Source organism: Ambystoma mexicanum, chromosome 2q (genome assembly GCF_040938575.1).
Source record: "Ambystoma mexicanum isolate Mex_15411 chromosome 2q, UKY_AmexF1_1, whole genome shotgun sequence".
In the NCBI taxonomy this organism is placed as follows: domain Eukaryota; kingdom Metazoa; phylum Chordata; class Amphibia; order Caudata; family Ambystomatidae; genus Ambystoma; species Ambystoma mexicanum.
Window position 1 is genome coordinate 1,306,429,824 of NC_090924.1, and position 13,519 is coordinate 1,306,443,342.

General features: G+C 43.1%; 1 protein-coding gene across 5 annotated transcripts in view; it reads left to right on the forward strand.

Moving 5' to 3' along the window:
* The window catches only part of ZNRF2 (zinc and ring finger 2), a 167,138-nt gene that overhangs the window by 27,047 nt on the left and 126,572 nt on the right, over positions 1 to 13,519 (forward strand). For all 5 annotated transcript variants that reach the window (XR_011303404.1, XR_011303405.1, XM_069648758.1 and 2 more), the window contains exon 2: positions 5,232 to 5,327. Coding sequence is in view for 3 of the 5 variants with exons in the window: in XM_069648758.1 (XP_069504859.1) it covers positions 5,232 to 5,327 (96 nt within the window). In the remaining 2 variants the exon portion in view is untranslated. The remainder of the gene's footprint in view (positions 1 to 5,231; positions 5,328 to 13,519) is intronic.

A 13,519-nucleotide genomic window follows, 5' to 3' on the forward strand; every position in this document is an offset into this window, starting at 1 on the left:
AGCAGCAATCTATGAACACACAGAACCAAATAGGTGTCCTACCCTTTCACAACGAATAAATGATCTGATTGTAAGCCAGGGAACAAGTAGCTGTGGCACAGGTATTCTGGGAACAGGTAGCTCGCTGACGGTATTCCTTGTGGATGTTCTCATCCAACGAAGAACAGATGAATGGGCTGAGTTTGTGCTGGTAGAGAGACTCCCAGCCCCACCCACCCCCTTTGTTTTGCATATTAAGTAACTTTGGGTCTCACCCTAAGTTACCAGGGGAATCCTGACGTGGACCCCTTGCTCACTGTTCTTAGAGGGGCACAGCTCCACCTCACTGAGGCCCGACTAAGCCGAAACACTTGTCTGGGGTTGCTGTTGGTACTCTTGTTCAGAGAAGAATTGCCTGGGCAGGACAAAGACTGATATGCAGGGATATATCTCCTCTGCGAAAGGGACAGTGACCTAAAGACTTGGTTGAGACTCTCCCAGGGGCCATCCACCCAAGAACAGGTCAATGGACTGTGTTTGTGCTGGTAGAGACTCCCAGGCCCCTCCACCCCCTTGTTATAATTAATTTGTCAGTGATCAATCAAAGTTGCAACCATGGAGGAGAAGAACACGAAATGTGAGTAGTCTCAGTGGGCCAAAAGACATCAAATCTAGAGTACACATTTACGCGTTACTTGGATTGCGAGGGCGAATTGTTGAGCAAAGTTTGCGCATAAGCACCATCCTAATCCTCAACGCAAACCTTGTGAGGCAGGCTGCCCTGAAGTCATGCAACTCGGTAATGCATAGCAGTGTTGTGGCTTCTTCGGCTATGTAGGCCAAGCCCTCCCGAGTTTACTTGGCAGCAGCAATTCTCCACCTCGGTTGGCATGACCTTGCAATGACTGCAGGTACACCAGGTGGCAACGTATTCCATGTAACTAGGCTTAGGCTCCAGTGATTGATCTTCCCAACTATCGTTTGTTACCGCTTCTTTCACTTTCATTTAGTTCCTCTTGGGAATATTCTGGCTCGTACTGGTTGGGCTGTATTGTTGCCATAGTTCCTGAAAATTGAATAAGTACAAAATCCACAGTCAGAAATGTGTTTTGTATGTAGTAACTACTGGTAAAGAAGAAGAAAATACATTGCAATGTTACAACTACCCATAGAGCAAATAAATGCACAATTGGCACAAACTATGACATTTCGAAATTGTTTGAAGACATAAATACATTATATGACAAATATTTAAATAAAATGCCAGTACCGAGTTAAATCAGTTCTGCTAGTGTAAGTACCTGTTTGCGGGGTGTCGTTCTAGGAAGATTGCTAACAGAGCAGAACATAGTCACAGGCGATCGAAATACAATGAGATGATTGAAAAAGCAACTGTAATGTTGTCTGCTCAGAAAGTGTCTTTTTATACTTGTTGAGGAAAGAGGCGTCCTGGCATTTCAATGGAGATACGTCAATAGCTTGTGCAGAGAACGTTGACACGAGACGTGCATTGCTGTTGTGAAAAGGGGCATGGTCCTCTAGTGATGTCATTATGAGGGGAGGGGCGATCTGTATTCTTGCCGCAAGGACACTTGAACTTGGTGCGATGCATAAACTGATAAGATTAGCACTAGATGGCTACACACAAGCCATTGTTTTCGCATGTGTAAAAGTGAGGAAAAAAAATGTAAGATTGAGTACAGTAAACCTAAAAATATATGCCCGAACGTTTGGGACAATAACATTTTGAGCGAACTTCCCCCTTTAAGGGAATAAAAATGTAAGTCAAATTCCCAATTAGTATTTTTTTTTTAGAAGCATGTACGTTTTTCTGAAATGTATACAACAATGAACCCACCCAAAATTCCTCATGATTTTAGTTGATGCTTGTAGCTTGTGTGGGCATAAGGGTACGTTGGTGGTCTTGCAGGAACTGTAAAACCACCTCCCAATCATTTGTAAAGTTGGGCCGGACTCCTTGGATGGCATGGGTGACCCACTCCAGTGCCACAAAGTTACTGATTTTTCCAAACCAATCATGAGTATGGGGTGGTTCCTTTGCTTTCCAGTGTTGGCTTATCATAAGCAGGACTTCCAACTGTAAAATGATCTACTTTTTGCACATGCCTGAGCCATAGTTTGTTCCTTCGCTGCAATACCCAGTAGGCAGTCTTTTAGGTCCCTTTGTGCCTGAAATCCCAATATTTGAGTGATATATTGTTAATGGCCCCCAATAGTTCAACTTCAGGCAGTCCCACCATGCTTGTATCCAGTCCCCCTTGTCACCACAGTCCCAACACATATCTGAAACCGCAACACTCATTTTATGTAACCTTTCTGGGGTGTAATGCCTTTGTGTCATAATTGTGTAACAGACTTCTTCCTGTTAGCCTTTCCTCTTTTATGTTTACCCCCCCCTCTTGGTTTTGATGCCTTGTATGTATCCTATGTTTCCCTCGGGAGTGTTATCATTCAAGAACCGGTATAGATTAGAGATGAGCGCTTTGTCCCCGGGTTTGACACCTAAAACTTCTTAAATGGTGTAAGTGATCTAGTGGCTGCAGCTCTGTTTGGAGGGGCCATTATCCAATGCCGGATGGGGGAAAATTTTGAATCTGTCTGTGTCCAATGACCCTAGATCCCTTTTTCAGAGGTAGTAAATTGTAGCGGTGCACTGTATTTTTCTCGTGGAAATTTGAGTAATACACAGTTAAGTCAGTTATATCATTGACTTTCAGGTGCTTCTTGTTAGGTCTGTGCTACCAGATCAGGTAAATGAGAACTGGCCCCTCGACAGAAAACGAGGGGCAAACAAGGGCACACGTTGAACAATACAATTGCTGGGTATCCTTACATTTTCACCAACTAGATAATTTTTTGTAAAAGTTCTATATTTATAGCACTAAATGTACAATTTCAGTTTTAAATGAGATTATTTGCACAAAGTAATTACTGGCAAGGTAATCAAAAGCGCTTAGTTGGTTTTCTAGATTTCCTAACAAATGTGTATATCCTCCGGTATTCCAACTGGCTGGTGTCAGATGTTGTGAGTTTGCTTCTAGTTCTGCCATGGTCTGACAACATGGACATGTTGTTTCATCCTTATTGAGAAGTTGTTTAGAGAGAGCATTGTTAAAATATTGATTGAGTTGTATATCTATCCGCTCTACAGCTCACTCGCAATCATTGTCTATATTTGCTATTTGGACATCGCTCATAATTTCACATTGTATTTTGAATGTCTGCCTTGGCTAGCCATATAGAATTTGGAACTAATCTCGTCGGGTCCATATTCTAGCCACTGCTTGGTTGGGTTCATCCACAAGCTTGACTCGCTCTATTGTCTGAGCTAATATCTTCTAGGAGTGATGTGTCAGATATAATTTCCAAAAATACTCATCTGTTTAGATCCTACTTTGGATATGGTGCTGCACAGCATCAAAGCAATATTAATCTTTTGATTTTTAGTATTTTGGTTTTTCTGCTTATTAGATTGGGTGTCAATTTTGTTTGAAGCGTTTTCATGGGTCTTCATAACTGCATTGTGATTAGCGAATTTTGTATTCGTCAAATGAACTTTATTTTTAGTTAAGTGAGGCGTATTTATGCATTTTGTTGGGTCTCATTGCCATCCTTCTGATGTGTTACGGAAGAAGTTAAATATGAGGCCCTAAAGGCCTCAATCGCTTTCTTCCTGTCCCACAACATTATTTTGATTACTAATCAATGATTTGATAATTGGATCAGTCAGCATTTCAGTCTTATGATGATTTATCTAGTCTACGGGCAGGGAGGTTAACCTGGATTTTTATGCAACTCTTTTGGTCCTTGATGCTGCTCTTTTCTATTATGAATCATAGTTTGTCGTCGTTCCATAGGGCTCACAACTGCATAAAGGGGTTGTATCTTTTGGAATGCCATATAGTTGTCTACCACCTCGCAAATTTTGGCTTGTCTATAGTCTATATTTGTGAATTTATGCTCTTGCAAGCATTGTTGTGATCCCGTTATAGTTTCACCATTGTGGTTATCCGATGCTACTGCAATAAGTTCATCCAGCAGAGCATATGTAAGGTTGCAAGGATTGGGGAAAAAAAGCAGACAGTTGATTTAGTTGAGTATTTTTTTTTCTTTTTATTTTTTTTTGTAACTGGTTTTAAAGAATTGTTTTTGTTAGTTTGGCACCTTTTGAGGCATTTTGGCGTTCTTAGATTTTTGCTCCTATTTCGGTTGCTTCCCTGTTTTTGTTGCATACTGTGAATTGGTTCTGTTAGAGTTTCTAAAGGTTGTGATGCTAGTACATCAATATTCCCTAAAGTTTTATTTTCCACATTGTTGCCTTCAGCAGGTCAGATAACCTTTTCAAATGATGGTAAAGCACAACATTCAGCCGTTTTGTATTTGTATCGCGCACCAAACCCTGAGGTAGCTGGCGCTTGAAATACTTGGGGTTGCATACATTTACAATAGACGGCAGTGTGCAAGAATAATTACAGATGGGACCCTGGTTACAAATAGGTCAGTGCAATTAAAGTAGACATGGGTAGTACGAGTAAAAAGGTGGTTGTGATGGCCTATGGTGAAGGTTTGTTGCTCAGCCATTCTTTTATTTTACTTTGAATGTGAGGAAGGAGGGTTCTTGTATGGTAATTACTGGGCAGAATGTCTAATCGCCTAAAATACCTCAGCCGACAACGAACTACTCCTGTACATGGCAAATAAATACATGTTACAGCCATTGGACCCAGCTGTTGTCATATTCATGAGATGTAGACTGTACCTGGGCGAGTGTGCCAAAATATTGCATTTGAAAGTGCACATTTTGGATCACAATCATTTTGCAGTAGTCCATGAATGTAAACCTACGTGTTTTGATCTAAGTAAGAACAGCACATTTTATGATTTTATGTGGAATGGCAAATGCCCCTGGTCACATAATCCTACTATTGAAAATCTCTACCCCCAACGCACCACCAGCTCTTACGACCCCTGTGCCGCTCTCTGAAGTCCTATCAGGGCTGTACAAGATTAGAATCATTTATAATGCAAGCAAAATTCACTGAGCTCAAGGGCACAGATTAATGGAGAAGTTGCCAGGTGGCACTTGCATACTGCTTTTTCCAGGAGTAATTGACAGTTAATTCATGCAAAATTATCGCACCTCACCTGTTTGTGTACACCTAGGATGGTTGGCTAATAAGTTTTAGTTACCAGATTTCAACACCATCTTTTTGATCACTTTCATTTTGAAGGTTTCAAGTGCCCTGTTTGCTCCAAGTTTGTATCTACAGATGAAATGGATTTGCATCTTGTGATGTGTTTGACAAAGCCAAGGATAACTTATAATGGTAAGAACATTTTTTGTAATGTTTGCTTATTTTCAATGTTGTTAAACAGATTGCGTCTATGTAATTGCTCTGTGATGGCACTACTGCTTGCCTGAAGCTTGTTGCAGTATTATGCATCATAACAATTGTCGCAATATTGATAAAATCAGTAAAATGCAGGTTTATCATTTGTGGGTTGTATTTTCCATCCTAATAAGGCAAACCTTTGCTCATTACCTGATGTAGGGGATTTCTGTATGCGTTTGAGTGCATGTTTATCTGTGTGTGTGCACACAGTGATGTGCATGTTGTGCACAGTCAAGCTCTTGCACCACTGCGTGTGAAAGCACATTTCTTCTCTAGAGCTGCGTGCTGTAGCATATATTTTGAAGTTGGGGAAGTTTGTGCTGCAATAAAGCTACTCTTCTTTTCTGGGAGGACTTTTTTTTTATGGCTATATGTGATGGGAGGGAAAACTGTAGATGAGATAGTACAACAGATGTCATGCAGGTTTGCTCCTGCTCTCCCATACAATACCTGCACTGTTCCTTAGTTTTTTAACTGATTTATTTTCTACTTATTTGGAACATACCCTTCTTTTCTGGGATCGTTGGTTGGGTTACTTTTTTTTCTCGTTTTTTTTTTTAACCAAATGTACACCCACCCTTATTCGTAGATTTTTACATCGTCATTTCAGGATTTGTCAACATGGGTAAATTCTACAACGCATGCGGATGGTGTAACGCAGACACAAATGAGCTCCCAATGGAAATCTGAAGATATTCAGTAGGAAGGGCACACCAGTGAAGGCAAAGCAGAACGTACTCTTTTGGAAACGGGGATGTCGGTCTTATCACCCGAAATATTAATCCCCAGTCCTTGTTGCCACCAAAAAAGAGCTTTCCGTGATTTAATGGTCGACGCGCGGCAAAACAATAAAAAATAGAACTGCTCGACATCTACATTTTCCTATGGATCAGGGGTGTCCCCACCAGCCGGATCAGGCCCCTGCTCCTTCACCAGGCCAGGCCCTCCATGTGAACGGTGCACATTTTATAGCAATGTGCTCTCCTATGGTAGAGCAGAGAACACTGCTCTGTCACAGTGCCCTCAGTTTCTAAACCAAATGCACACAGGGCAATGGTCTCCTTTCCCTTTTGGCATCCGGTTTACGTTTAGACTATATATCTTTGTGTGCAGCCACTCAGTAAGACTATGGCACTTTCATAAAGAGGAGGGGGGGGGGGGGGGGCAATTCTGTGATCAAGACGATGCGCAAAAATGCCGTTTATAACCCTATAAAACATCGGCGTTGATTCCACATTGGAACTTTGTTATACTACCCGCTGCTGTTCCTCTGGGAGTGTAGTGTATTTGTAGTACAGCGCGATTGCCGTCTCATCCTTACTAAAATAAAGTGCTTAACAAGTATTCCTTGCTTGAAAAAAATCGAAGATGTTTTTTTTTTTTTTTTCTTTCTATTGACGTTTTCCTCAGTGTGGTCAGGACGTGCTTCAGTGATGTGGAGGGCACGCATGTAGAGTCTGTTGGGGGGGGGGGGGACGAGCATCATTTTCTGATGGGACTATCTATGATTTATCTGCCATTCAGTGTTGCAATATTTCATGTAATCATCTACAGAAATTGAGTATAATCCTATCAAATGTCTGTTAACATATTTGCAGCTGCATGCACCATTTCACCCAATATTTTCTTTTTTTTTAGCGGGAAATCCCACCTGAACACGCCTCCAGCGTTTTCAAGCTTCCTCACTTGTGTTGCTCACTTGCGCTAATCATTTCTACTGAGCTTTAAAAATCCCCTATCTGCCATTGTGTATGATTACGCTTCTAATTGTTCTAGTGGTGCAGCCCCAGGAGGAGGGTTTGAATCCTACTGGAGTTTACTATTTTGCTCTAGGTGATGTTACTGTCAGGCACACATTTAAAGCCACATGTTCGTTTTTTTAAATTTATTTTTAAATGGGGTCTCCTCCTTGGTGCCTCCCTGATCCGTACCCACTCCCTTAGCCCTTACCATTTTGAACTCTTCCCCCTCCTGCCACCCCATCCCGTATGAAAGGTTCACTCTGTCCCCCTACGTGCCTTCCCCTCGTGTCTCAAGGGCCGAGCCAAAACTATTGTGCATGGAAACACTCACCACCTCCTAATGTCCCATCCTACATTTTCCAAACTGCACCCTGTGCTGCTTACGTTCCACGCTGCATTAAGCAAAACCTATGTGAAATAGCTGTGTGTACTCCTGTAGGGCGATTTGAACACTGGCATAAGAGATGGTGCTGCGCATACGTGTGTACTTACGTGCTTGCTTCATGCCAGAGGCAGTGTAGGGTATCCGCTGCTCCATGTGTGTAACATGTCACTCTCCGAAATAACTCTATGAAATATATCTTTGTGGCTAGTACCTGGGTCACCGTTCTTGAAAAATGCATAGTTTTGTACTGATGCATATTTCATTGGTTCAGAGGAAGAGTGAGGCATTTACTTCTGTTCCTTTTACTAAAATCATGTTTTAATAGTTGTATAAAATAGTAACCCTGTAGCAAAGCTAGCTGTCGAAATAAAACATTTGTAGGTAGTGGTTTTTTTGTAGGTAGCGTTCAGTATTTTATTTTTTTTTGCACAAATTGCTTGTTGACTACAACTACGTGTCTAGCAGTCTCCATAACGACCAGTTTTGGCGGAACATATTAACAAAACTGTCATTGAAGTGTTAGCTAGAAGACTCCATACTGGTGGAGAAAGGTAGATCTTTGAAAAGCTGCAATCCCAATCAATAGGACATTGTCATGGGTATGTACCTACTTATGGGCTAATCTCATTAATGGGGAAGACCGAAATATTGGTTTCTGGGGATTTTTCAAAGCTTAATGCACCAAGATCAGAATGGGTATTATATACTGCCATCATGTGGTATTTGGGCCCATCATTCTCACCAGTTTGTACTTGGGCTTCCCTAGTATCATGAGGCATGTGCCATTACTACTTTTGTTACCAATAGTCACCATCATCACACTACTAGGAATCTCTTTTGCACAGCATCAAACGCCTAACTGGCACACAGATCAGTAGAAGGAAGACGATGGGGAACCAGTAGTTTCATTGCAGTCCCAAACCATGATGTTACCCAGTCGAACGCCCTGCTGAACCAGTCACTTGGCTTGTCTTCCTCATTCTTGCTCCAAGATTGTGTACTGCTATTACGTAAGTGTCCCGTTATCAGCATCTGAAGAGGGAACAAATGTGCAACATGCACTCCCAATTTTTTTTTTTGGTCAACACTGCCTTCGAAAAGGTCAGGCATGTACGTATTTTGCATTGTCATTAGTCTGTGCTCCAAGTTCTACTTTGATGACGAACCCTTCCTCAGTGTCCTTTGCCAGTTGAATTGGCTCCCAGCAGACGATTTTCATCCATTCGATGTTGGCTCGTGCTTGGATGCTAGGAATCAGTGATGCAAAAAATGTGTCTGCAGAGCTGAATACTTTGTATTCATCAGGGTTCTGTACCATAAGGTTGGAAGAGTCCTTGGAGAGGTAGTTGGATGCTCTTTTTGCATGACACATGATCCTGTAGCTTGTCTTCTGATAGTATGTAGTAGATGGGAGGGGGGGGGGGGTGGTGTTGGGATTCTTCATTTGCTGGTTGGGGTGCTGGTTGCTGTCTGTTGGGCACTCCTTCCCCGAGGATATGCTTCTCCGGTATCACCAGCAGTGCAGATTGCGGCATTGCCAGAGCACAGTAACCCCTCCATGATTACGGGAGGTGCCAGTATGCCTGTTTGCCACGCACTAGTAATGGTTCATCAGGGCAGCAGTTACTTTTCGCATGTCAGGAATGACGAGGGTTATGTTGCAGTGGGCGTTTGAGCCCATGGGTACTCTTCTTCCCCATGGAAGCACAATTCAAGTTTTTCTGCGAGGTGGATCTCTACCAGCTTTTCAAGTGCAGTGTCCTATGGCTGCTTTGTCATGTGTGGAGTCCATGTCTGGACATGTGTCATCCATCCATTTCAGTCTTTCATCCCATAAGCCACGCAATGCTTCAGCCTTGCACATGACGTTTGCATCTTGCCATTTGTTTTCTGCAAACATTGTTCCTTTTTATGGCGAGAAACGGCTCCTTAAAGCATGTTGCACCTTCTGGTTTCTTCTTGCATATCGTCTCATCTGGAGGCAGCTTTACTGTGTTCCTGGAAGGTGCTCCTGATTCTACATAGTGGAAGATGAAGGAGACATTGGGCTTCTACTATTGGGGCGCTAAAACCTTAGGTGTTCCTGACGCATGAGGAATCAATGAGCACACCTAGCAGCACCATTCGTGGCCTCTCCCGTTGGCACTCATGTCAGAGTACCATTTGTTAGACTAGTCAAAATGGCGAAGGTCTTCTACCTTTACCCAACCCCAATCCGTGGTATACATCGTATTTGTACTGTTGCACTTGCCTTTTTTTCCTCTATTGCCCAATCGATATTCATCAGTAACAAGTGACTTTTTGGATAGTCTATCTGCAATATTTTAAAACTTTGAGAAGTCTAAGACATCCCTGTGCCATTGCACTGAGGGTGCTGTGTAACACACATGCAAAGATGATGCCTATGGAGTTAAGCTGAATCTTCATAATCAAAGAACACCAGTGAAAAACTCTCATCAAAATATGAGAGTGGGAGGGGGAGGGGGAGGGGAGGAAGGCTCCCTTTTTCCAGGTAAAAAAAAATCAAGTCCTCAAAATCCAGGAAAGTTGTTGGGGCGTCTCTAAGGCGTCTCTAAGGTGAATTAGCACATTTATGAGAATTCTCCCTAACACACCCAGTTGGTGGTTGAACTTGCAGGAGACTGAACTCTCAGGAGACTTGCATCACGATGCAGCCCTACTTCAGGGCATCTACAGTTGCATAGAAGCCTGGATGAACACTAACTGGATGTTCCAACAGGAATATTACCGAGCTGCTGCTATTGTGTACTACACATTCCAGATCCAAGCTTGACCCGCAAATAGCAGTCTTTTCACATTCATTGATGTTCCAGGTTAGTTAGATCTTTCCCCGTTGTGGCTGCAAAAAATGCACTTCACTTAGATCTCAGACTTTTGAAGGAATTCAATATGTTCTGTGGGAAATTGAAGACTGTTCTGTTCAACTAAGCTACTGTGATGAATCCTCTTGCCGTCCTGTCTTTCTTTCGTCTGTGTTCATGTACCGGCGCCCTGATTCCTGCGGCTTCAGCTCCTTACAAATAAATTAAATAAAGGAATACATATGTAGTCACATTTGGATGATTGGCTATTTTATAGCCTTCCAATGCTTTTCAGCTCTGTTTTTCAATAAACTAAATTGGCTTTGGCTTACCCGGGTAAGAACCTTCATAGGGAGCACTCTGGATACAAGGAGTGGGAATTGCTATCTTCTAGATTTGAGAATTGCTTGCATACAGGAGATGGCATGGGCTTGAGCTTCATTTTTATTTCCAACACCACTAGGGTGCCGTTACCCCTCCTATGAGAACTTGAAATTTCAAGAACTAGCAGACCAAAAAGGCACACGATAGTAAAGCAACAATGCGTACCACAAAGCAACAATACAATACAATACAGTACTCTAGATAACGATCAAGAAAAAAACAGTATAACTTTGACGGATCAACTAACCAGTACCAGTGGTCCAGGGATAAATATTTTTTTCTAAACCAGCCCCACATCTCTAATGCACCAGAAGGAATCCGAACATATTGGAATAACACGCTAATTATAAACCTCATTGTCCAATTTTGGTAACTTGGAACAGCAGGCTTATCTCCGAAAGGTCATGGATCGTTGATTAGTTGCAACACAGCGAAAATACAATTCCTTTAAGACGGTTAAGGATTCTGGGACTCCAAAGGGTTTTCCAGGGAGGAGGTGTTTTAGATGTGGAAGTTTATCGCACATAGCGCCTGATAAGGAATGTTTTGCTATACATATTATATGTAATGAGTGTGGTGTAAGAGGGCACATTGCCCGGTGTTGTAGAAACTTCAATTCTGGGTCAAACCAAGTGCATGAAATGAGTGTGAGCTATGAAGATGAATCCTACTGTGAGGATGGTAGAGGGGTTGTGTTTACAGTGAATGCTATTGATGGCAGGGTGAAGAAGCAGAAGCCTTATGCTGTTGTTGTAATTTAAGGAGTACCCATATGTATGCTTATGGATAGTGGAGCCGATTACACATTAATAAGTGTGCAGGTGTGGAAAGTTCAATTGTTGTACTTTGTGGGAGAACACTGTCAGAGCAAATACATACGGTGATGTGCCCATAGACATTATAGGATGCTTTGATGCTGAATTACAATTTAAGGATAGAAAGTCCACAGGGATTGTATGTTACCAATAAAGGGGGGGGAATTGCTATCATAGAGTGATCAGGCCGAATTGAAAATAAGGCTTGAGCCAAGTCCTCCTGAGCAGGTACTGTCTGTGATGGGTGGAAATGCTACAGAGGTGCATGCAAATTCATCTGGAAAATTGGGGTGTTTGAAAGGGTTTGTTCATATGATTCGTCTGAAGAGGGGTGCGGTACCAAAATATTGCATTGGACCTCCTAGGTCCATTTAACATTGGTGGTGGAAGGGATAGCTGTAACGCTCACCTGATTCTCGCAGAGGCGCCGGTCTTGACTGGGCGACTACCGTATCTTCAAAGGTGATGTGTAGCACCCGGTTGGCTCTTTGGGCTGGACCTCTGTGCACTGTATGCCTGACGTGTAGAGTAAGATGTCTGCAGATAGAAAATATGGGGTTAATGAACTGGGGTTATTGGGGTGTCCCTATCTCTTTCCTCTTCTCCTCTCCTGTAGACCCCCAAAGGTTAACGCTCTCACCTTAGGTAAGTGAATGCCGAGCTCTCCATCTGCCTCGGGGCAGGGTGCTGTAACCAGTTTCTTCACTGGATAGGTAGCGCAGGCCTCTTGACTTCAGAGGACTGCTGTCCGTCGTTTACTGCACGAACGGTAAGTTTCGAGTCATTCAAATGTCTTTAAAGTCTTTAGTAATGATGTCTCTTGTTTTGCAGGGTTCCGGCGATGGCGGATGACGGGCTGAAGTGAGTTGAAGATGGAGCCCGTGTGATGAATAGAAGCGCCTGGAAGCACGTAAGTAAGCGCTTGTTGCCTGCTTCACTATGCGCTCTAACTGTCTTTTTATTTTGCAGGTACGAGTTCGGAGCGGCTGCAGGGTGCCGGAATACCCACTGGATTAGATGTGGAAAGGAGTAATGGCACGTGAGTATTAAAGTTCCCCAATGTCTTTAAACGCACCTTGTTTTGTCTTTCAGATGCGGGATGCAGCGCCGAAGACCTCCGGAGCGTGCGAAGAGTAGGTAAGCCTTTGCCTTTCAGATGCCGGAATGCTAACCTGTTCTTTCTTGTCATTATAGGTGTTGCTGAAGACTGGATTCAGGATGGTAAGCCTTTGCCTTTCAGATGCCGGAATGCTAACCTGTTCTTTCTTGTCTTTATAGGTGTTGCTGAAGACTGGATTCAGGATGGTAAGCCTTTTTCCTTAGGCCCAGGACGGGATGCAGAAGACACGATGAGTGTTCTGCTGCAGAGGTTGCAGAATAACGCAAAGCAAGATTCATCCACCGGGTGTGGTTTAAATAGCCTCCTGTAGTGCTTAGGTGTCTCCTTCCACAGCCACGCCTAAGTAAGAAAAGAGTTCCTGGTAAGAAAAGAGTTCCTGCCTTCCAGAAGAGTTCCAGTGTTCTGAATCTAGGGAGTGGCTCCAGCCCCACCCAACAGGAAAAGTAGTTCCAAACAGAAGAGGATCAGAGGCTCAACTGGCAGGCAAGTAAGCAGCATGGTCTGCTGAAGGTAAGTCCACCCAAGCATTATGAGCCCGGCGCTTCCAGCGCTGGGACTGGGCATATTTATGAGCCTGGTGCCACTGGCGCCAGGACTGGGTCCAAAAGGTCCCAATTGGGACTGGTTGGCACTCGGAACCTGGGTTATGGATCTGCTTCCAAGGGAGTTGGGAAAACCCTGACCTTTTGGAAGCAGAGATCATGACAATAGCTACCTGTTGGTGGTTATGGATTTGTCGAAATGGCCAGCGGTTTGTGTACTTAAGGACATTTCCAGCAGTAGCATAATGAAAGTTATGGAACAGCTGTTCTGGAGAGAAGGGTTTCCAAGGAAGTGCTTTTCCGACAATGGATCTCA